Source organism: Bactrocera latifrons, unplaced genomic scaffold (genome assembly GCF_001853355.1).
Source record: "Bactrocera latifrons isolate USDA-ARS-PBARC rearing strain unplaced genomic scaffold, ASM185335v1 scaffold_38, whole genome shotgun sequence".
In the NCBI taxonomy this organism is placed as follows: domain Eukaryota; kingdom Metazoa; phylum Arthropoda; class Insecta; order Diptera; family Tephritidae; genus Bactrocera; species Bactrocera latifrons.
In genome coordinates, this window is record NW_017537023.1 from 888,605 (window position 1) to 914,690 (window position 26,086).

Below are 26,086 nucleotides of genomic sequence, written 5' to 3' on the forward strand. Positions count from 1 at the left end.
TTTTCTATTATTATTTTTTGCATTTTATATTTTAAATTTATTACATTATTATGAGGAATAAAAACTATCACGCACTAGAATTATCATTGGATCGGGATGTGGATGGACCGGCCCCAATGTCATCGCCTAGGACGAATGTGGGACTCTGGCGGGACGTTGACGCAACTGGTTGATAATGATAGCCTTCACGGTAACGAGTATTTGGTTTCCTGGTTGTTTGGGTGTGACCCAGTGTTGGTCTTTGGTTAATCAATTCATTGGGTCGTTTGGCTGCAAGTAAGAGCATATTTTATATTCAGATAGAAGTTATTTTTTTCGAAAATTATACAATTCATGTTTGAAAGGGGAGTAATACTACTTTTAAAATTAATAATAAAAAAATAATAATATTGAAATGCTGTAATATGTATCATCAATAGATGTTGCTAATTTCTGAATAATACCCCAGTTGCTTCACTTTCCAGCAAGACACTTATTAAATTGTCCGCGTTTATTGGACCAACATTCAAAGAATTTGTGTTCAGCGTCATGACGGCATGACGGTTCTTCGACTTTTCCCATTTTGTGGATATACTTTATGAAGTATCCGTGGGCGAATAAAAGCTGGGTTGTGTAAAAGTCGACTTCTCCGAATTTACGGCTCGTCCATGAGTTTATTTCTTTCATTGGTCTGGCCGTCCATCTGCCGTGACTCTCATTCTCCCATCTTCGTTGCCATACTGTTATGTTTATGTTTTTTTATTTGTTCTATTGCGCTTATTTTCGCACGTGTTCTTTAGCTCCCACAATTTTTTCCTTTCGTAAAAGCCAGAAGGCTTCCACCTGACTGAGGGATGCGGAGCGGTGCACTCTGGGAACTACCTTATGCCGTATTTCCTTATTAAGTACATCTACTCCGTATAATAGAACGCTGATTATCGTCGACATTAGAAGTTTTCTCTTTTCTTGACTGGCACTTCCTATGTTAGCCATTAGTCTGCTAAATTGGGATGGGATTTTCGCTGCCCTTCATGCGGCGTGCTGGCTTTGTACTCAGAAGGTTAGTTTGGGGTTCAGTTTTACACCTAGGTAGTTTACTGCTTTTTCTGTTTTGAGAATGTCCGTAGCCGTTTTTTATTTAATCGTTGTAAAATTTGTACTAAATATGCACAATGAATGCTCCAATGTTACGTTATGCCTTGCTCTTGACATTTCTTACAGTCTTCTACATCTATAAACCTCATTCTACAGGCATGTGCCACCACCAGAGACCAGTGAGTGCTCCATGTTCCCCTATTATTTTGTATATTTCCGATCTACCCGTTTGAAACAAGACTTTGCAGTTTCGCACCCAGAAGGTAGATCTTTCCATCGTTTGTTGATTCATTAGAGGCCAGCTTCGTGTCTTTACCAATAGCAAAGACCCCAGCTTGAAATATACTGCAGAGGTCTGGCAGATTAAAAGACTGTATTATGTGTAACGCTGGACAGTCTATCCCTTCACATACTCAATCCTCCATTGTCGAGCCATCCGTATTTGTTGCGACCAGCTAACATGACATTACACCAACTATATTTTCCTATGTTTGCTCTGAATCTTCTTTCTTAATTGAAAAAAGCAATTATGTAGTCGATGCTTACCAAATCGCCATTACCCACCGAGCTTTGTCCGAAGGTTTTATGTGTGTATATTCCTGCAGCTAAAAGTAGCTTCGCAGATTTTTTGGTCGGCTTTCTGTGAAAAGATCTATAGATGGCAGGTTTAGCACTTGTTCGAATGACGCCGTTCGATTAGTTCTTGGAGCTCCTGACAACCACGGTACAGAGAGTCTTCCGGTAAGTTGATTGCTGGCTTTTCTTATTATTCCTTTCATATTCTGCTTCCACAACAGTTTACTGTTAATAGCTATCTCAAGGTGTTTGGAGTGGTCTTTGATAGAGAGTTGTGTTTCATTTATCGAATGGAGCTTCCACAGACGGATTTTGTACTTCCTAGTGAAAGCAAACAGATCCATTTTTTGTTTGGAGTCAACCCCACACCCGCTAGCATTGTTAAATTCTGGACTGTATTGAGAGTGGTGGAGTGCTAAGGGTGTGTAGGCATTTTCCCGTTATAAAGACGTCAATGTCTTCTGCATATGCCACTACCTTAAAGACTTTGTCGTCTATGTTCTCTAACACTATATTCACCACTAATGCCCACAGAAGCGAAGATAACATTCTATTCTGTGCAGTGCCTCTATAGACTTCCGCGCCTCTCTCAATGAGTACGTTTTATTCAAATAAAAAAAATAATAATTTTAGAATATTTAAATTTTTCATAACTTTATGCTTAAGATTAGCGCCTTCTCCTAAAAGTTTAAGCAAAGAATGGATAGGAATTTCAATGAGTTTCTACTCACCAGGTATATAAGGCTTTTGATTATAGGACGACGACGATGATATTCGATTGTATTGTTGTTGTTGTTGCTGTTGCTGATTATTGTGATTTGATTCGCTGTGTGCAGTGCTATTATTTCGATTGTTATATTGTGTTTGATGGTGTGTATTCGGCACATCAGTACTCTCGATTGGACTCATTGGTGTCATTTCACGATCTTCGATATACATTTCGCTGCCATCGTCGGGCACTTGACGATAATATTGCGTCCATGGCCATGAGGCGATGCCAGATAGTATAAATGACTCGATGGCACACATGTAACCGATAAACTGCGGATATAGAAAAATTTACTTTTATAAAATTATTTTTGATATTGCGAATTAGAGCGGTGTGGTTCGACTTTATAACATACAAGAAATCGCTGATTATAACAATTTATAATGGAATGAAGAATACTTAGCTACAGGCGACTTAGTAAGAGCTTATCTAATGTAGGATTAAAGGAGCCCTCATTTATATCTAAGAACTCGGCAAGTTAGATGATATTACCGATATAACCGCCGACGGGAACTCATCTACTGATAACTGTACAATTATGGAATTGGAGTCACTGAATGACTGCATATGCAGTAATTTTTTATATTACAATATACGAGATTTCGGTCAGGGATAAGATGAATTCTGATGTTCCCTTCAAAATCTCAATCATCTCAATGACATTCTGAAATTAAGCGATCAAGAGCTCGAGTTGCTACAAGAGACTTTCGCAATTACGATCCTCATAGTATTAAGTTTCTACATACTTAAGGATTGCTATTTAGAAAACGTTAGTACGATTCTTTAAGAAACTATTCTTATGGCTCTCAGATCTACATAAGCGGAACATAACGAAGTGTTTTGAGCCTTCCATAAATTTGCTAAGTCGGTTACTATCAATTCAAGCCACTTCGCTAGGTTCTCCGGACAATGGGGGAAAAAGTGACAAGATTTCATCCCGCTTTACTCCATATAGTAATGAGAGTCCAACAAAATATCTAGTCGCACCGCGTCTGTACCTATTGGGCAGTGTCCAGTCGGTAAACTTACAATTGACGTTCTTTGTACTAGCAAATAGTTCGGTTTTACGGGGTCTTACGTTTCTCTTAGTGCCATAAATAGTTGCAAAAATTCTGGTTATTGACCAGCGGCTGTCAAGCTCACTGGATTTCCATACGTCCAGCGCTAAAGCGCAAGTGGACAGTGGACAAAAATCCCTAAAAATGTGCTGATGTGTCCAAAAAGTAGAAAGACTTTTGCTTAAATTGTAATCCTAAATCGTCTGGTATTAACTGACTAAATATTAAAGAAATTAGAAAAAAGACTTCAGAATTTAAACTAAGTACTTTGTTGTAATCTGACATAGTTCAGCGAACAAAAGGCAACCGCCACGCTGGCGAAACTGAAACACTCTAGCTCTGAAAGTATTCGACGCAGTACCCGCCGGAGGAAACAGAGGAAGAAGAAGACCTCCACTTCGTTGGAGAGACCAGTTGGAGAAGGACCTGACCTTGCTTGGAATATCCAATTAGCGGAGCAATGCGAAAAGAAGAACTACTGGCGCGCTGTCGTTAACTCGGCTATAACCGCGTAAAGAAGAAGAAAAAAATTTGCGTTTGAGGACTCTCCTCCCGCAAAACCTCTCTTGTGGATCGAATAAAAAAGGACTAATTTATATGCATAGTTTCTTGACATACCGCTGAAGTAAACAGTGTGTCTTTGGTGTGCTTGTTGACCAAAACGTATTCTTCAGCATAGAGCACCATATGCATGACCAGTGTCGAGCTCAAAATTAATATCAAACCAATGCTCAGGTACATCCATGTATTCTGCAAGAAGTACACAATACAAATATTTATTTGGGAACATGACAAAGTTATATAAAAATTGATAAAAAATCACTTGCTTACAACTTTAGTCCAATTGAATGGGAACATGAGTGCTATATGTGAAATGTCTAGAAATAACATCAGACAGGTGATTAGTAGGGAGAAGATCGCACAGAAGACCATTAATCTCAAGCGTCCGATGAGTGGCAGTAAAAAGAGGCCGACTTGTACCGTGCCGGCGGAGCATTCGCAGGCTAGACAAGCGGCTGACGATAACTGCATAGTAAAACAGAATATATTATATCTAAATATGTATATAGAGAGCGTTAATAATTTGACCACTGACCACCAAGAGAATACGCACAATCCCTGTAGGCGTTTTCAAGTGTTGCGGATCACAGTGTAGGGCTACACCCCATGGCAGTGGCGTTTGGCCGCTGCGCTGTTTATAATTGGCGTGCGAGTCCCACGACGTGCACGTGCCCAGCGGCGATTCTAAGGATAGTGACAGCTCACCGGCTCTGCTGCCAGCTATTTCAAAATCCTGTTCATCGTCCAGCTGACAGCAGACCGGTTCTAATTCGCGTATTTCGTCCAGTAGGAGTTCTATCTCGTCCGTCCCATATAAATCAGATACAGACGGTATATAACGTTGGGTTTGTTGCATTTCCCGCTGCGGGGGTTGTCCCACATCACCGGATCTTGTGCGAAATTATGATGTATTTAAAAATACCGAAAAATAACACACCAACCGCCAATTTGATGTTTTATGTTGACACTTTGTTGGACGTTAAAGTGGCGCCCCCCCTTAAATCGATGTGCTCCTTTATGCCAGATGTTCAATAAACAACTCGGCGCTTAAATATACTATATATATATATAAGTACGTTTATACCTTGTATGTTTGTATGTAGTAGTTATTATTAGTAGTAGACGACGGATGGGAGGTATCGTGTTAACGCTGCTGCAAATATGTGTGTAGAATCTGTTTCGAGTTGGGAATTGTTGCCAATTTAGAAGGGTTTGCACTTAACGGGCGATCTTCACTGTGAAATCTGTGAATGAAAATGATTTAATTTAGTGAAATAACTCTATGTGCTGTTTTTGTTTAGACGTACTGTAGAAAGCTTTAACAAAACATACTAAAAACAAAAAAATAAAATAAACTAACTTAAAGGAAAAATCCAAAAAAACCAGTTATAATGCAAAAAGCTGCCAAATACACTTAGTAATAAAAAATGTAATTCCTTGAATGTTTTTGATTTTTTGAAGTTTTAATTATTTATAATTTCTTTGTACTCTTATTGCCTGTATTGTCGATCCTCACTAGCAATATGAGGGTTGCTTTTAAATTTGGGGATTAGAGAAAACATATATCTCACTTCCGCTTTTTTGCTCTTTATTCAATGGTTTATAAAAAGTGTTACAGTGATCGGATTTCGTTCAAATATTCGTAACTTCATAATACCACCCTCGTAGAAGCCCCCTCCTTGTTTGCGAAGAACTCGGACAGCCATGTTTCATACGCCTCTTTTGAGTTCAACTTTACACCAAGACAGGAACAGGTGGTAATCACTTGGCGCTATGTCCGGACAAAATGGTGGACGCGCTAAAACCTCCCATCCAAGCTGCCGTAGCTTCTGACGGGTCATCAACGAAGAGTGTGGTCTGGAGTTGCCCTGGTGGAACATTACACCCTTCTTGTTGGCCAATTCTGGACGCTTCTGGTCGATCGCCTGCTTCAAGCGGTGCAGTTGATCGCAGTATATGGTAGAATTAAGCGTCTGGCCATATGGAAGCAGCTTATAATGAATGATTCTCTTCCAATCCCACCAAATACACAGCAAAACCTGACTGGCCGCATGCGTTTCTATCAATTTTCGGAGCACTTTTGTCACTCTGTTTAAGGTATTTTCAAAAAATGAGCTCCAACCGTATCTGCAGGTGTCGGAAAACATTTTCTTTTACGTACGGGTATAAAAAGAAATCATTCAGTGCCGAGCCAGGACTATATGGGTGATGACTCATCAAATTGATGTTTTGAGTGCTCAATAATGCAGTTGTTGCAATCGTTGTGTGAGAGCTCGCTACGGCAGTTTGTTTTTCTGATTTCTTGAAAGACAACTCGCAAACAAAGGGTTGCGACCGATAAACACTGTTCTTTGTTGGAGCTTTATTGCCAAAGATTGAGTTAACTCCTTCGATGCACTGTTGCAGACTTAATCCAATGCGAAAACTCTAAAAGACAATCGCTCGAAAGTACTGGCAATTTAGTCCCATTTTTCGGTCAAGATGAATATTTTAAGTTACTGTAAATAACACAAAAAGAACTATACAACGAAGTTGTGATTTCCCAGAAGACAACATCAGAGTGCCAAATCCCGAAAAATTAAAGGCAACCTACGCAGAATGAAGCTATTTAATTATCAGATAGTTTGGGTGACGGCTCGTAGTGACATCCGACCAGGAAGTGTGAATATTCTCTGTTAATAATATAATTTTCAACAAACCCAATTTTGAAGTTCGGATGCAAATATTGTCCTTCGAGTCTGTCTTTCAAATTCGGTGAAATTACTTTTTTACGTCAAAGGTCGATAAAATCATATTTTCAGCATGAATATACATCAATGTCTGCGAGACGACAAGAAGTCAAAAATTTTCAACCAGTATTTCACATCACACCACCTACATATTTTCACAGCTCAGTTTTGGAGGAAGATCAATGTTTTGAAGTCTTACTTTGCATTCGTCCGATGCTTAGTAAAGTGATATGTGTAAGAGGTTAGGATACTGTGTTACGATCTACTGCACCATACATCGGTTTTACTAGTATTGAATCCGGTTTTACGAAATTTCTTTTCAAGAGTTCTTTCCTTTGAGTTAGAGTACGTTCAAAAGGCATAACTTCGAACGAATAACCTCCAGTGAAAGGGAACAGACCGAGTCTAGCCAGCAAATTTTTTTCTATGGCTAGTTATTTTGGCTGAGTAGTTATAACTGTGTCGACAGCATTCTTTGAACAGAAATATTGAACAGATCCAGTTCCGTTGAGCGGACTATGGTTGGACCGGTATATATGTAAATGGAGCCTCAAATTCCACCTGATCAGTAGTAAATGAAGGGTTTTATTGTTTTAGTAAAAGTAGCACTCATTATAAAAACAGTAAAAGTAAAGTAAATTTACACCGCTACGAGCTCTGATATAATACTTTTTAGAATGGGTGCATTGACACCTGTAAATCCAACACTACTATCCTTAATAAGGACATCATACGTATTCCCTTCAGTGGGATCTTCTATAGACACCTTTGACATTATTAAAAACGTTATTCGAATATTTCCATATACGCACATATAAATTACCGTTACACTGTTTTCTAAAACCTGTCTGATATAGCTACTCCAACGAAGTGCTTTTTGACTTCCTTTCAATGGTTAACGGTTATTTTTGTTTGCACGCAAATCGGGTTCATAAATAACGAACGAATGCGCCTAGCTAGGCAGACAACACTCACGAGTCAAGTCAACTATAAACAGACCAAGTCAACTAAGTGCAACTTTTGCACATTACCGTTAGAGTGTGGTGCAACGTGCGATTTGTACGACAACAACAAATGCAATGCATTGCTGCAACAATATGTCGGCATATTATACATACAAACATACACACAAACATCACAATCAACACCGAAGCGAACTGCAATGCACTACCGAACCGGCAAACTAACGGCGCGTGCTGACACTGTGACCGCCTCAAGGAGTTGCATATGAAAGAAGGTGCAAAAAATCTATGGCTTTTATGCACTTCAATTGACAAATTTTGTTCGACGATGAGCCGGATGCACAGGCGACGACGACAATCGTTTAATAGTTAAGAGTCGCTTGCTTGGAACTAGAGGGAGCGAGGAGAGCTAGAGGAAGGCGACAAATGGTGAGCGTGAGTTTTGACCGGAAGTAAGTGGAGAGCAGAGCGGCGCACTAAAGCCGTTTATATGCAGATGAGCATAATTGATTTCATATTGAATGCGCTCAGCACGACTATAAAAGCAAATGGGGTTTATCTATCGGCTGTGTGCTCAGCGACTACCGCACTTATGCATATGTACCCCTCTGTACACACATCGGTCGGTTGGCAAATATTGTTATGCAGAAAAGTTGATATTACTATGCAATCATATGCCACCGCCTACAGTCATATGAAAATATTAAGGACGTTGTAAGTTTTATTATGCATTTGTGTGACCCAGTAGGAAATTTATGGAAAGGAAAATAATGACAGTACTTTCTTTAACATTCTTGGTAGTATTTCAGACCGAAATTGTGTTTATAACAGAATATGCGATATTTACATACATATATTTACAGGACGGAACAAAGGGTGAAGAAGAATATAGCTTCAATCTTAAAAACTACAAGATATGGGGGCTACTGCTCTAACCAATAATTCCATTAACCTTTTAGTGGAGTCTCACTGCATTCGGTTACGCAAAGAGACAATAACTAGAGAATGAGAGGGAAGCTCGATAAAAGTAAGTACCCAGTTCAATAGGTACGAAAAGTTAATGAAAAAGGCTACCGAATTCGTTCGTTGAGGTAAGATACAAGAGGGAACTTAGTAGTATTGGAGGGGTAAAGTGGATTTGGTGGATTGAAGCATGCGCGAAGAAAAATGAGATGCAAGAATATTGTCTTTGCGAAAGCCTTCAGCAGGTTGAGGCGGAATATCTTCCACGGCTTGCAAAAATTTTAACTTAATGACTCTCTAATTAGTTATCATTTGGGTGTATAATGAGCCAACGATAGTTTCCGAACCTTTCGGTTTTGGCAACCAACTCAAACTTTCTTTAATGTTTTTGGCGTACGCTGTAAATACGCGTTTCGAAAATCTACAATTTTTTTAGTCGCTCGAAGTCTGGTGGATTTAATGAATAATTTTATCCTAAAATAATACTTTCGGCCATTTTATAACGTCTTTTGTGAGTACTTTCCAACCACCTGATGTATAGCAATTACGCACTTCGCTAAGTCGGGTTTCCAGCTACCATCTTCTACATCGCCCGGTCTTTGCAAGACTGAGGCTGAAACATCTTTGTAATTATACCACCGACGTATCAAAAAACAAAGCCGAACTTTGGTAGGTTCGAAGCGATTTGTTGATCTGTGATCCCCTATGATTAAGTTTTTAGGAGTTTTAGGTACCACAACGGACTGCCGTCTTTAGTCTGTACAAGTACAAGTGAAATCTTTCTTAGGATCGACTTCTGTCTTTGGGTCTTCGAAACCATTTTATATATAAATAGCTCGAATATAGTGGTTGAAATAAAGATTCTGAGTCAATTTGGACGGTTCATATCTGACATTTCATATTAAATGTTCCCGTCCGAACCCGACCGTCCGGAGCAAACCCGAATTTTGTGGCCGACTAAGCTCTGTTAACTCTGGAGTTGTATGCACAAAGACTAACTAAAATAATAACCACATAAAAATTTTCAAAAATGTTGGGTCGTTTTTGAAAAATATTATAGATCTTAACACAGGTTAGGTTAGGTTGAACGGCTAATACAGAAAGACTGGTTTTTGTTATCCTCCTTAGAGAAGTAGAGCTTCCGTGTACGATCTAATTTGTACAGACGCTTAATTTTCATTCTCACCAGTCCTATAAAATGTTTGTATACCTTCAAGTTCCCAAGTGTGAACCAAGTGTTGAGATGGTTCCACCTCGTCTTCTTCCATACCGCTTCTGCATTTGGAGTCCGGTAAGATTCCCAACTTTACAGTACGGACGCCGGTCACTAGATCTCTTGCGATAGATATTGGGCCAAAAGGATCTTGCGACAGCGCTTGTACCGATGGCGGGTCAGCGCTGACCAACTATCCTTTAGTAGAACACAAGAGGAGACATGAGCACGACTCCCACTCTACTGATAACGGTTCTAGGGTGCCTGAGACCGATAAAAGTGGTATGGTGCCCTTTTCCGAGGTTAGGCATGCTTTAACCATCTGAACACACTGTTAATGAGTTCAATGCTAGTATCGTTGTTCAGCTATCCAAGTGGGATGGTCACTTCCAATCCAATTTTATACAAGTATAACAGTTTGACTCAATAAAATTAAAAATAGTATATATGTTTTTCACATTTCTTTTAAATTGCTTTCCAATAGTACCCCGTTTTCTAAGCAACTTGAGTACTTCACTTCAAAATTCCTACAGGGTCACAGGCATATTAAAGTCCCTACTGCATAATGCAAGTATTAGATTATACATAGTACGTATAAGCTGATAGGACATTCATGCATCGGTGCACCAATACAAATGGGTATATACACGAGTACACACGAGTGAGCATTTATTTTATGAACTTAAGTGTGTGTGCGCGCCTAATAGTATGCAAAGCAAATAGCACTTTCAATGGGCTATTGTGTGTACGATATTGGTGCAGGCAATGCATGCTTCACGGAGGAAACGCGCAAATAGCTTAAAAAAGAATTCATATAAAAATACAACAACAATGCGGTGTATTTTTTGTACTCCAATGTCGTTGCAATTTGATTGTTTTCCCCGCAACGCGAACTATGAAGTGCATGCATCACTTGATGGATGGATGTCGTTGATCGTGCGCCGGCGGAAGTGTAAACCAGCGACAAATAATGCAGCGTACAATGAAAAGTAACAATAGCAACAACATGCAGTATTGAATTCATGATTTACACACACACTCACCCACACATACATACGTAAATTCATATTTGAGTGATAGCGCACGTAACGGCTGCCATTAGGAAGTTAAACGTGTTGCAAATACTTGCTCTAAGTATTTATTAAGTGTTTTTAAGGAGTTGAAACGCTCTTCGATTATATTCTGTGGCAATCGCTTAATTAAGTACTTCCCATTTAATATGCAGTGCTTATAAAAATAAGCGCTTATGTGTGTGTAATGGAGGCATTGAGCGTCAGCTCCCTAAAAAATGCAGCATCAGTCGAAGGACACGCTTAGTAGTCAGCTACTCAGCGATTTGTAAGCATTTTTTACCCATGCATGCTTTCTATTGTTCGCAAGGAAGCATTCAAGGGGCAGAACAATGCCTGTCTTTAGATATAAAGGACGTGCAAAGAGGTGCTTGAGTGTATAATTACACTACATATATATTAACTGCAACATTTTATGCCCCTATTTAACTGGCTAATGCAAAACACAGGCGGTATTTAAACAATGAAAAGTATTGTAATATAATATACATATTTAGTTCTCATACTCTCCTATACATTATATAGAGATTGCCAATAAGAGTGATGAATCTAATTTCGAGCACTTTTTCCACCAACTCAAGACGTATGGCATGAATAGCACGAATAATATCAATAAAATTTGAGAAGCCTTATTACTTAAGACCAATGACTTCAAATAATCCCAGAATTAATGTAATGGTATTAAATCACAACATCTTTTAGGCCATTCAATGCCACAATTTCGTGAAATAATCCCATCTCAAAACTTTTCTCCGAATATTTCGGTGGTTGCGGTTGTCAAGAACAACTTCTTCTAATTGCGGTTATAAAAAGTCGGTTATCATCGATCTGTACTGCTCTAAATTGACAGTAACTTTGTGATCAGCTTCATTTCTGGCAATTTCTCAAAGCGTTATTTACTTGGGAGTGGCCCAAAAACAATTATTTCTCAAGCAGCTCACGAATTCCGGTCTTAGACCAAGTATTATCTGGGTAGATAAAAAATATCAGTTTGAAGGTTGGGCGCTGAGTTTAGGACCCGACGCATAAAAAACACCCTCCAAAGAAAAGAAGAAAACAGCCACAAGATGAGATGAGTAGGTCCCTGTGCTTACTACAGTGAATAGGTTGAGGCTGATCGACGCCGGGGCCCGAAATATGGTTATCTGTAGTACTAGATTTCAGCATAGGAAAATTCAGCAATCTACCTGACTGTCTCCGTGTCGAAAAGCGAAAAAAACAAAAAGAACAGTCGGTACGATGAGGAAGCCGTATCACAGTGGAAAAAACAGAAACGAGACGCATTTGCAGACAAAAAAAGAGAGAGTCCGAAATGCCTGAGTACGAAAAGCTTGACAACCTGGTCAACAAAAGTAATGCTCGAAAATTCTACAAAAAAATGCGGTAACTAAAAGAAGTTTTCAAGACCGGAAATTACTCTTATAAGACCACTAGAGGTGATCTAGTGACTGATGAAACCAGAATTCTGATCTGTAAAATCTAAATGAAATAAGCACACAACTACAACCCCAAAGCCTAAATAAAAATTTTAGCGCTTTTACCTCCCTTAAAACAAAAAAAAGAGTTAATAACCCACACACACCGGCAGCCACCTCATTTATGCAAATTCGTTTTCAAAATTAATTAAAATTGACTTAAGCACACCCTGTGCAATTATGCCATCTTAATCCAATGTTGTTGCGCCATCGAATTAGGGCCCGAAACTAGTTTTAGGGGAAGTTGCTTACTTCTTAAATAATGAATCACAAACAAATGTATGTATGTCTGTATGTATGTGAATGTCCTTGCAGCATTTTACTTCAGTTTTATGTGAAAGGATGCAACAAACAAATTCCCCTGCTTGCTTACCTTACAAAGATGCAACTTAAAAAGTTTTATTTTGAGAGAACGACAGATGGGTGTGTGTGTGTGTGTGTGTGGTTGTTTGTTCTTTAGTATACATATGTACATGTGGTATGTGCGCTAAGTATGTCAGTGTCTTATTTGCGAATTTGCAACAACTCCGAAAAGTTGGCGCGCGTGTCCTTGCTCCACTTGCAACGCCGGCAACAATAACAAACAATCCACTGTTGTAGCCAAGCAGCCGAAACGAACGAGTCGGTCAGCATTGTACAATATATTATATGTATGTATATAAGTAGAATGTGGTATAATAATAAACTATAACAGCAACAATAATAAAATATCTACCATAATAGATTGAATGGATTTCCTTTTGATTATGCTTTATTCGTAAACTTCACATCATTTCACAGTTTCAGCTGAATTTGGGCCAACGTGGCAGCTTGGCAGCAGCAGTAAACGGGCTTTACCTCGACGAGTACATACCGATTTACATCTTCATTCGCATTGGGCATTGTCTATACGTATATTGGTTTTATATATATGTTTGATGGGGTGTTGACAACGTGCTGTCTGTTTCATTGACTATTTCTGTTGGCCGAGTGAAAGCTGAGCGATTGTGCAACACGCTGTGCACACGCGATTCAACGAGAATGCTTTTTTGCAGAGATTTTTTGTGGGTTTTCACATTGATTGATATTGATATATACATACATACACAAGCAGCTACGGGATTATGGGCTTTATTGTCTGGTCTGCTTATCCTAAAGAATATCCTTTGTGTTGAGGAAATAATTATGATGGTTTCCTTTTAAGTATTCAAAAATATATAATATAGTTTTTCGAACTTTATGCCATCGAAACTGCCAATGTTATGGATCACTATATCCTTTATGTACCTACATTTACCCGCTTCATAATAGCGAACGTTCTTAACCTAGTTTTCCAAGGCCGAGTTGCCTCCATCTTACACGTACGAGGATGGTTCAATAACTAATTAGCCTCACCGCCTGAGCGTGGTAGTATTGCAAGGGATATTTATTGTTGCTAAGTTCTCGTAAACGTAGACGACTGTAAAATTTCTGAGATTTATTTTTTGATTAAAAAAAAAAAAAAAGTACAAAAGGAGCGGTCGGTAATTGAATTTTGGAAGCAAAGCGCACAGTAAGATTCCGATCTTGATGCTCTGTATCACTCTACTACTTCAATGCTCCCCATCAATGATTAATTTAAAGAGTTTCAATATGATTGCGTCTCTTTTAGGTAAAAGTAGAGAATAACATAACATATGTTCAACCTCAATTTCGTAATGCCAGACAGTAAGCAACTCCAAATATCTCGCGAGTGATATCCTGTTTTGGAGAGAAAGGTTTTGCGAAAGATTTATGGTCCTTTGCGCATTGGCCATGACGAATATTGCATTCGATGGATGAAAACACCCCAGCTCTGAAAGTATTCGACGCAGAACCCGCGGGGAAAGCAGAGGAAGAGGAAGACCGCCACTCCGTGCAGAACCTGGCTTCACTTGGCATATCCAATTGGCGCCATGTAGCGAAAAGAAGAAACGACTGGCGCGCGATTGTTAACTCGGCTATAATCGCGTAAGCGGTGACTACGCCAGTAAAGAAGAAGAACAAGATATCCTGCATTAAATATTAGATATGAGAAAGCTGCCATCGCGGCTTCTTAGCAACCGAAACCATGAGAACTCCCTACAGCCGTTCCAGTTTTGTCTTTGTACGAGTACCGTCGACCTGTTTGAACGCGGTTCAACTGTTACACAACGGAGTCCCAGGAAGGAAAAGGAGTCAAAACAGTAGAGATTACCGAACCTATTCCGAAGAATGCGAATACTATTTAATCAATCGGAACCCGTTCATGCTTTAACGTACTATTGATACACAACAGAATCCAAACAACAGTCGAAAAGTGAACATAATCCGATCCCGAAGAAGGCAGAGAGAATTTAATAAGCGGAAAATTAGTATCTACCGTTTTCTGAGATGCAAAAGGTGTGAATGGAAAAGGCAAACCTCATTTAGCGAAAAAAGTTTTACACCTTCTTTGCGACAGCGCACCGGCTCACACCTCCTCCGCAAACATCGTATTACTGGGATCGGTAACTTCTTACTTTTTCTAAACTTGAAGAAGTCACTGGTCCGGTAGAAATTTGTGTCGAATAAGCGGGTTATTACCGCAACGTTTACTTTGCAGACATCTTAGACACATATTTCTTTCCGAGTTGGTCATAAGTGGTCTCATAGACCAGGAGAGCAAATCGAGTAGAAAATCGTTCGGCAATCAGTTGTGATTGCAGCTTTTCAACGTCGAACATTCCTTGTTTGTTGACGTGCGTTTTTTACTGCACAGAGGCGGGTACCTATCTTGGCTGCATGGAGGTCCGAGTCAATGCTAGGACATCGGAGGGTACTCACGTCTAATACACTGGAGATCTTTCTGGTTGGTGGCTTTTAGATCCAGAGCCAGGTAGCTTGAGGAATTTTCCTATGTTGGAATCTAATACTACAGATAACCATATTTCGAGCCAAAGCGAAGTCAATCAGCAACAACACATTTGGGGATGTTTCATCATGGAGGCTGAATTTACTGACAGATATGCCAAAGTTATCTTCTAGGGTGGGTAACCTGGCGTTAAAGTCGCCAAGCACGATTTTAACATCGTGGTGGGCATGTTAGCATCTTTGGTCACATCGTCATTCTCATTCATACGGACGTAAGCGCAAGTCAGCGCTGTCTTGAAGAACTTCGATTTGAAGAGTGTTGTGGCTCTCCGTCCCACCACGATTAGCACACCGAACTTGCTCTCCATTATATGGCTACTGTAGTAAATGCCACAGGTATCTGCTCGTCTCAGTCTTTGTCCCATCCATCGCACTTCTTGGACGACGGTGATGTCAGCCTTTACTCTTACGAGAACACTTAATAAATTTAAGATTTGGATATTTGGATTCAACGCAAGGTAGCTTTGGATGTGTGATTCAGGTGGTATAACCTACGACATTATGCCAGTATATCTGATTTATACCAATTAATCCGATTTACTCAGTTTCGGCGAAGCAAACTGACCATATCTACTTAAGCGTTTGTAGTAATCTTAAATAAATGAACTCTCCACACTTTCGGTCGCCGAAGTGCAACAAATATTTATACATTTAATGACCGCAGCAACAACAACACGATTATCACGTTCGTTACTACGTAGTCGTAATGTTGTAGTGTAGGAAATGTTGATATAAGCCGATATAGAGCGTTGGTATATAAATCGTGCATTCGGTCAGCCAACATAATCGTTTTCAGCGGTTTTAGCGAATGAGCGAATCAACAATAGTACGCGAGCGAGCACACACATACCATACATTCATATATATAATAAAAACGAATATGTGTGAATAGAGTTCGACTCATTTGTACATTTGTAATACAATGTGACTCGTAAACTGAGACTCTTGTTGCGGCTTTATCGATTTTCATCAGCGTGAGGTGAGCCAAAAGGTCTGGCTGCTGATTGTTTGTTCGCCATTCGGTTCGGTTGAACTAGAATTATTTCAGTTTACTGCGGCGTTCCACGTTTGGCTGACTGTGGTTTTGTTCTGGCTTTGGTTTTTGGTTTGGTCTCTTATGACAAGGCTTTCTTTGCAACGCATTTATTCGCTGTTGTTGTTGTAGCAGTAGTAATTATTCCCTTCATTGAATTCAAAGAGCGAGGGTAATAGCCTTATGTTGTTAAAATTAGTATTTCTGTGAGTATGGCTTGTACTTACATGGGCATGTGTTGTAGTACTTGGCTTGTTGGCCTAGAAGGCAAGCGACGCGTAACTATATTTAGCAGCATCTAACTTTGGCTCCGCACACACATACTTCAAAGCAAACACACACAAAAAAGAGAGTGTACTAAATTTACAAAACAGCAGCGACATTGCCGCAAAGCCACCAAATGGCCGGCATAGAAAGGCGGCCAAGTAGAGTAGCGCAGTGTCGCGTAGAGCGGCTGGGTCGAGACGCCGCCACTCATTGCAATCAATATTAGTTAATGTGACGTCGTAGTGTCTGTCTGCACTTAGTGCCATGAAATTTCGCCTTTCGCCATGCGTTCACCACATTCCCTACATGAAAGGGTTGTAGGTTAACAACAATAACACCAAATTACATGATTTTCTAGTAAACAGAAATCAATTTCCACCAAAGGCATTGGAAGCAATGTTTAATTGTAAGAATTATTGTGCTCCATTAATTGGGAAGGTGCCGCTGCCCAGCTGGTTGATGTGAGAAAGTGGCGGAAGCCGATCAATTGTCGACCGAGTAATTCAAATTTGGCGGCAAAGAAGTGATAAGGAGCATGCATCAGCTTTTTGTAGAATATGATTGGATGAAAAAATGCCAACAATTGAAATTTAAGTGTACTCTGTCCGATCCACAGAAAAGGAGACACCACGATCTGGTGGTCCCACTACCGTGGGATAAGCCTCCTCAACATCGCGTATAAGGTTTTATCGAGCGTATTGTGTCAAAGACTAAAGCCCACCGTCAACAAACTGACTGGACCTCATCAGGTTTCAGGCTTCAGGCCTGGAAAATCAACAACAGACCAGATATTAACCATGCCCCAAATCTTGGAAGGGTCCAGTGAAAAGAAGATTGACACACAACACTTCTTTGTCGGTTTTAAAGCTGCTTCTGACAGTTCGAACAAGAGCTACCTTTATACCACTATGTCTGAATATCAATACTAAATACAAAAGGCTCTGTCAAAAATTCGGGAAGGACTTCTCCGAGCATTTCGATAACAAACGAGGAATCACATAAGGCGACTCCCTAACTTGCGACTTTTGCAATCTACTGCTGAAAAAAATAATTCGAGCTGCAGTGCTGAATAGGGACGGTGCAATCGCTGGCGTACGGCGATGACATCCATATCAATGGCCATAACAATCGCGCCATTTGTTCTGCTTTCTCCAGGCTGGACAAAGAAGCGAAGCAAGTGGATCTGGTGGTGAACGAGGGCAAGACAAAATATCTTCTATCATCAAACAAACAGTCGTCGCATTCGTGAGTTGGCTCCTATGTCACTGTTGACAGTCATAACACGTAGTTAATTTCGTCTATCTTGGAACCAGCATTAACACCAACAACAATATCAGCCTTGAAATCGAACGCAGAATAACTATTGCCAACAGTTGCTACTTCGGACTAAGTAGGCAATTGAGAAGTAAAGTTCTCTCTCGACGAACGAAGGCCAAAGTCCACAAGCCACTCATCATTCTCCTCCGGCTATATGGTTCGAAGGCATGGATGATGACAACACAGTTGATGAGTTGGCGTTACGAGTATTCGAGAGAAAGGTTCTGCGGAATGGTTATAGTCCTTCTTGCATTGGCAACGGTGAATACCGCGATCGATGGAACGATGAACTGTACGAGATATACAAGGACATTGACATTATTCTTTTCAACACGCTAATTGTCTCGAGATCTTCTTCGTAAGATGCTGACTTCACTTGCATTCAACAGGAAATAGTCCATCGGTTTTAATTTTTACGATCTAAGCGCTATCTTATTGGAAACAACGGCATCCTTATCAACTTCCTCTAACTCAGGCACGAAAAAATCATTTATAAGGAACCTATAGCGTTCCCCATGAACTGTGACATTATGGTCGGCATCATTTTTAATGAAATATTGACCATTGATTTCTTCCACCTATAGAACACACAACGACAGTGATGGATGCGTATTAAACACAAGAGGAAAAATGGTACGATAGCGATCAATAGTTGCTTCAATTACCGACTCTGCTGGGCTAAAGGTATTAAAAAATTACTGAAGAATGAGTCAAAGATCAGAAATCAGTATTTTGGTGTTCTCGATCTCAAAATGACTTACTACATGAATTTCGGATGAGAGTTTTAGAAGATTCGTGAGAGAAAGGTACCCATAAGAGTCAGCAACCGGTCTTAAACAAATAAGTTTCATTTATAATTGTTCATATTTAAAAAAAATAAAAAATTTTAAGAACTAAAAGCACCATAGTGAATATGATGACCAATTGTTGTCTTTGGCTTATTCTCCATTGTGATTTTGTCATCTTTGTATTAAGTTTATGGTTGATTAGCGCTCTGCTTAGTTCCTTCCACAAGTTGTAAACATGAGCTTCACTTAACACATATACACACTTAACACACACATACAATACAACACTGAGCATTCATACCAATTTATGACAGCATAATTTCAAGGGAGTGTATTACAATGGGTCCACCAGCTGTCACGCGAGCGCACATAATGAAAACTTAAATACACATTGTGACATGCGTCAAAAAAGTGGCCACTTTACAAACGCACACATACAAACAAAACACAAATGACGGACATAAAGACATATAAACACACAAACCCATGCAAAGCTGAATCAAAAGGTAAATTGTCTGTTAGTTGTCAAAGCGTGTCGTGTCCTGTCGCTCATCAAATTCCTATTGTCTTCATTGTGCTCGTGTTTATTTGTATTTTTATAGGCCACATTAAATGCTTACAAACATTTGTATACATTTGTATGTATATGTGTGTGCATGTAGGAAAAGACAACAACACCTGTCATAAAGTATAGCCGACCGCCTGAAAGCATTTTAGGCAACATTATCTTCAGTGGCCTCATTCAAAACGGACACACACATGATAGAGAAATCCGTAAGCCACATGGGTACTGCTATGTTTGCATGTATATATTTGAAGCGTTTGTATGTATGTCTGCATTTAATTTTAACTCCATGACACCTCACTGGGGATGTTGCGCACTAATTACAACCGACATGAAAGCCATCTATCGCCAAACAGCCGTAACAGCAGTAACACACATACAGACACATATATTTGCATGCGCACATCCTTCAATGCTGTCAATCAGTATTCCGACCATTTGAATAAAAACGCAGAAAGAAAAGAAATTGTGTAAAAAAAGTGTTTAACACATTTTCCAACACGTCACTCATTGCTTTCCGCACACATTCACACACAACCAACTATCTTTCTATATATACATATATGTGTGTGTGTAAGACAATATTGGTTACTTTGGCGCGTGTTTGTGCCTCTGTGTTCTTTGCTGACGCTTTTCTGCACATTTCAGCATAACTGTTTCTTGTTTGTTTGCGCTTTAGAACATTTAAATGTATGTTCTCTTTGCTTTCTGCCGGCGTTTGAATGAGTAACTGGCGTGAATGTAACATATATGCGCGCGCTGGTTAGCAAAAGGTACATGCAGCTGCTATATACCTAAGTTTCTATATATTCTGCAGGGAAACGCGCCAATTACAGACGGACTAGTTTTAGCGGAGCTTAGCACTATTAAGCGTCTGTAAGCTTTTTACATAGAACAGAAATAATTATCTGTTTTTTAGATAGATATTCTATGAAAATGGAATTTTCTGCAAATTGGTCCGATTTGAACTAGTTTCGGTTTGGTCATGTCTATATCAGTTTCGGTCTAATGTTTTCTTGAATTTAGTTCATGAAATAGAAAATGAGAAAGCTTTTCCACTAGTTTTGGACTAATAATATCTTCGATATTCCCTTCTTGCTCTTGTTTGAACTAGTTTTGGGTTAGGTCCTGTTTGTACCAGTTTCGGTCTAATGCTTTCTTGAATTTAGYTCATGAAATAGAAAATGAGAAAGCTTTTCCACTAGTTTTGGATTAATAATATTTTCGATATTCCCTCCTTGCTCTTTTTTGAGCTAGTTTTGGGTTAGGTCCTGTTTGTACCAGTTTCGGTCTAATGTTTTCTTGAATTTAGCTCATGAAGTATAAAATGAGAAAGCTTTTTCACTAGTTTTGGACTAATACTTTCTTCGCAATTCACTGGAGTAGCTCTTTCTTGAAATTGATTGAATGCAGTAGGATGGTATGGCATAAGATGCCAATGGGGATATTGATTTTCACTAGTTCTGAACTTCTACTAACTCCAAGTTTATCCTATGGAGTATAAAATGTCCATGAAAGTATCATTAATGCATGAAGAACATAATATTATTGGATGCATCCTTTTACACTACTTCTGGACTAGTACTAAAATAGAGCTTATTCCATGAAGTATAAGTTGTGTCTGAACACATCTTTTTTGAGAACTTCTGGACTTGTACTTACATGGATTTTATTACATTATGCATAAAAAGGCAGTTTATGAACAGTTCTGGACTTGTACTAACCAAGAATTTATCTGCTGAAGGAAAAAACTTCCCTAAATGTATCATTTGTCACTACTTGTGGACTAGCGCTAAAATATAATTAATATAAAATGTCCACGCAGACACCATTTTTAACATGTTCTGATCAAGTACTAACTAAAATATATCTATTGAAGGATCACCGGTGCTGAACTATTTCTAACTTGTAAATTCGACAATAAATTTCAGAGGAAGTATCCATTTGTACTACTTCTGAACTAGTGCCAACTATGAATTAAGCTATGAAACCTTTTTCACTACTTTTGGACATTCTTAACATAAAAGTATTTTCTTCAATATCCCTTTTCTTTATTTCTGGCTCTGTACCAAGACGGGATTTATCATATAGAGTATAAAATGGCCCTGGAATTGTTTTTTTCCTCTCTTTCGAGACTAGTACCAACTAAAGAAGAGCGAAAAGCTGAGAAATCGGAATATTATTTAATAGAAAACATTACTTGCCATTAAAGGAAGGGAAGTAGATAATATAGTTCTTGAGATGCTTATTTGTTCTCACATTTAAGCTGAATGAAAATGAATAAACTGATTAAGAAACTGCTCCAGATCAGTTAATACAAGATGGATCAGATATTATATGCAAAATAAGTTATTGAAACCGTAACGAAGTCAAGCTCAATAGTAGATATGAAGTACCTGGGAAAACACCATAACTAGCGCTCAGATTAAAATCTTTCCGTGTTACTACTTTTCCAAAAGATTCAGGCGCCAACTATCTAAGACCATAAACTTGACTTTAATTCCCTAACAGAAGTGCAATGCAGATGACTAATTTAGAGCACTGCTCACTAATATGCTTCAGAACAATCTTCGGAAAGAACCTCATACACGTCTCAATTTTTGTTATAATTACTTCGTTTGCGCCTAGGCAGTGAAAGAATCCGATTAACTTAAGATAAAAAAAATATAATCTCAAGAGAAATACTCATATTTTAGCGGCTTGGTAAGACTTTTAAAAACTCTTTTAAAAGTGCATAATAACAAAATAATATAACAATAAAATACAAATAAGACAAAGCTAAGAAACACATTTTGTATATAATTTCCACCAGTTTTGCTAAGAAACCTCAACAATTTCTATCACAGGCTGACTTTGTCTACCTACATACTCCCATACATCACATATATAAATACATATAGTATATACATAAGCATATATGTGAAAACTACACTCATTTTCGTAGCGTGTCTTTTATATTACAAGTGCCGTTGCAAGTGCTCAGGTATATGTGTTGGCTCATGTGAAAAGCGTGACCAACTGTAATGTCGCATTTCTGGTAACGAGCCTTAAATAATGTTGTCTTTGAAGCCATTATGGGCGCACTCATAAAGATTCAAGAGGACCCGCACAAATGTTAGCTATAAATGTATGTAGATATGTTACATACATTTATGTATATTTAAGTTGGCATAAAGGTATTCAGGGACATTACAATCTTTGCTTTAAACTGAAGCTTTACAACATTAGAATAGTTTGTGTACTTGGACTGTTTATTTTTCGCTGCAATGAGGCGCTAATTTATATTGTTTGAAGAGCGAAAAAGATGGAACATTAATAGGATCAAGGACATTTTATTTTACAAGTAAGAAGCTATACTTTTTCTGCTAAATTTGTTTTAGTAATTTGTGATTCTCGTGCTTTGCCACTTTCAATATGAAGTTAATGTTTCATATTTCATCATTGGCAAGTTTCGACGAAGGCTTGAAAATTGCACTTAAGCAACATAATTTTTATACAAAAATTAATAATAATTAAAAAAATATTTAATAGCTGCTCCACCTTATATTGGACTATATACCGGGTCGTTCGCCGCTAACAGTGAGTATATAAAACTATACTGAACTACCAGGTGGGTAGTTGCACTTAGGCACTGATATACTCTATGTTCAGTATACTAGGTTGTCAAAAAAGTCCTGCGGTATTTTCGCTAGTTGGCGCTGAGAACGTGTAGTTCTAGTTTTATTCGTCGCATCGGGTCATGCTATACCTTTTTGGAAAGCTCTAACATGTGTTTGATTGATTGTTGTTTCTTTTAAGTCGTTCGTGAGTCATAGCGTCGCAAACATGGAGCAAAATAAAGAGAAAATACGGCATATTTTACAGTACTACTACGTTAAAGGCAAAAATGCATCTCAAGCCAATAAAATTTGTGCAGTTTATGGACTCGTTACAATTTCCATTTCCACCGCACAACGATGGTTTCAACGTTTTCGTTCTGGTGTAGAGGTGGTCGAAGATGCGCCATGCTCCGGAAGGCCTGTCGTCGAAAATTGCGATAAAATCGCTGAGTTGGTCAATACCAGCATATTAGCAGCCGTAGCATCAGTAAAGAGCTGGGCATGAGTCGTCAAAAATAATTTTATGAACAATTGAAAATTCAGTAAAAATACCGCAAGACTTTTTTGACAACCTAATATATTGATATGGAACGCAGAAAATATAAGAACCTACACCATTTTTCCTTTTTGTATGCTTCTTCAAATTGTCTGCTTCTTCTTCTACTGCCCTAATTTGGCATATTATCACAGCCGATAATGTAATTAATCAGTGTAAGGTTTATATTCCAGCTTTTGTTTTGGTTTTTACTCCATTTAATTGGAGCCAAAATAAAGTGAATGAAAAGTTACTCATACGCCCCTACACATTTTTTCGAAGTTGTTCCGCTTCTGGTAAATGACATATGTATATTATTTTCTGATTTAATCAGGATTAGACAGTAAAAAAATATCGCGGGAGAAACTCTCTTTGTAAAACTGGCCAATCATTACTGTACCATAAGCGGCAAATTAGGTAATTATTAGTATAAGTAATGTATAATATGTAGTATAGTAATGACATATGAAATATTTACGGTTATGAATTTTGTTATATCACCATAAACCTTTGTAAATGCGCTGTATTGTGTGCAGTGGAGAATATGACTCAAAATTTCAAATATATTTAATGGGTGATCCAAGTAGAGGTTCTTTTCAATAGTCTCTTTTTGACAGATCATGCGTTAGTCGTGTCAAGCTGTCATTTTATTATACTCTCGCAACAAAGTTGCTAAAGAGGGTATTATAGTTTTGTTCACATAACGGTTGTTTGTAAGTCCTAAAACTAAAAGAGTCAGATATAGGGTTATGTATACCAAAGTGATCRGGGTGACGAGTAGAGTTGAAATCTGGATGTCTGTCTGTCCGTCCGTCCGTCTGTCCGTGCAAGCTGTAGCTTGACTAAAAATTGAGATATCATGATGAAACTTAGTACACGTATTTCTTGGCTCCATAAGAAGGTTAAGTCCGAAGGTGAAATAATTTTTAAACCATAATAGCAAAACCAAACCAAAAACCACCAGCTACTAAGTCGCCATTACTGCCTAATCCCTTTAAGGCATAAAAATTATTACTTTGAGTGCGCTTATCGCTTGCTGTGAGGCTATAAATTGCCGATCATAAAAAATTATCATTCTAAATAAATGTCACTCATACGCCACGTAGATCGAATTTGCAAAACTAATAAGAAGGAGAAGTTAGAAAATGTGAGGTTAGGTTGCAAAATATTTGTTACTAGAATCATTGTTGTTATTGTAGCGCCATTGTTAAGGTATCGGTTCTAAATTGTTTTGAGTAAAGTAACCTAGGATCAGATTCCTGATCGGTTATACATTGTGAATTGTGACAAAAACGCACACGGAAATTGCAATTTAACTCTTCGGGTCAAAGATTTTTTATAAAAATGTATGTTGATAAGACTGTCTTTAATTACTATGCCACATATGAGCACAATCCGTCAACCATTTTGTTTTTAGCAGCTAGTTAAGTCGGTACACATCAGTGATGCTTTGCAATTTTTACAATGGATAAAAATATCGAACAAAGAATTTTTGCTTCGTTCTAGACGACTCTCGAACTATTCTTCAACTGATGAAAATATTAGAAAATTTAAAGATATTGTGCTTGAAAATCGACAGACAAGTGTTAGAGAGCTGACGAAGAGAGATCGACATATCTCGGCAGTCTTTTCTTATGATTTTGGTAGATATTTTAGTTATGAGAAGCGTTCTTGTTCGTCTCGTCCCGATAAAGCTGCATTTTTTTTCGAAAAATAGTACCCCAAACATTTCTCTTTTTTTACATGCCTGATAGTGCGAATTCTAATGGCTTATTCATGGAGAGCATTCTAACTGCCGGTGAGACATGGATTTTTGAGTTTGACATGCAAACAAGTCCGGAGTTGCGGAAGAACTATTCAAAGATGACAATGCACCATCGCATCGAGCCGCTATTGTGACCAAATTGAATGCCAAAAACGCAATGAATACCATCTATCAACCAACGTATTCACCAGATTTGGCTCCGTGTAATTCTTTCTTGTTCCCCAAACTGAATTTGCCACGTCGTGGAACCCGTTTTTAGTCGATCGATGACATAAAACAAAATTTCGCTGAAGGAGCTGAATGCCAACCCAAATGTGCTTATAAAAAGTGTTTCGTGAGCTTGAACAATCGTTGGCATAAGTTTATTACAATACATCTGGTAGGGATTATTTTGAAGGCGAAAATATTGTTGAATAATGATGTATGTTACGTATTATTTACAATTTCCGTGTACTATTCTGCCACCGTCTTTTTTAATATTCCACTTAAAGTCTTATTCAGTTTCCTAACAATATTTTCCAATTTCTATCCGCAAAATGCATTAACAAGACTTCCAATGAATTGAGTTGCTTATAATATTCATTTCACTTGAACACAAAATGTGCGCTTAGTGTTAAAAACATCAGCAGCAATGAGCACACAGCGTAAACCCTGTAATTATTCACTTTATGACCATTTAAACATACACCATGGAAAACTCGCAGTTCCGACGTTACCTGAATATTTCTGTTTGCCTTTACGAATATAGTTTAGGCAATTTGCAATTATGGCGCGCATATGAGTGCGCAAAGGACAAAAAAGTAATGTGAAAGCACATAAAAAAAAATTTTACAAGCGAAAGGCAGAAGAAATGCTTTGCATACGACGCCTAAATGGAA

The 26,086-nt window shown here is 38.5% G+C and overlaps 1 protein-coding gene across 3 annotated transcripts in view; it reads right to left on the minus strand.

The window, feature by feature from the left end:
• LOC108972136 overlaps positions 1 to 26,086 on the minus strand; it is a 58,161-nt gene continuing 32,075 nt past the window's right edge. For 2 of the 3 annotated variants that reach the window (XM_018938635.1, XM_018938634.1), the window contains exons 2-6: positions 4,574 to 5,282; positions 4,309 to 4,503; positions 4,096 to 4,227; positions 2,382 to 2,691; positions 68 to 270 (exon numbers count right to left, since the gene is read on the minus strand). In XM_018938635.1, coding sequence (XP_018794180.1) covers positions 68 to 270; positions 2,382 to 2,691; positions 4,096 to 4,227; positions 4,309 to 4,503; positions 4,574 to 4,894 — 1,161 coding nt within the window. In that variant the 5' untranslated portion in view covers positions 4,895 to 5,282. Of the gene's footprint in view, positions 271 to 2,381; positions 2,692 to 4,095; positions 4,228 to 4,308; positions 4,504 to 4,573; positions 5,283 to 26,086 lie in introns of those variants that run through there. The other variant, XM_018938636.1, reaches the window with a different exon arrangement.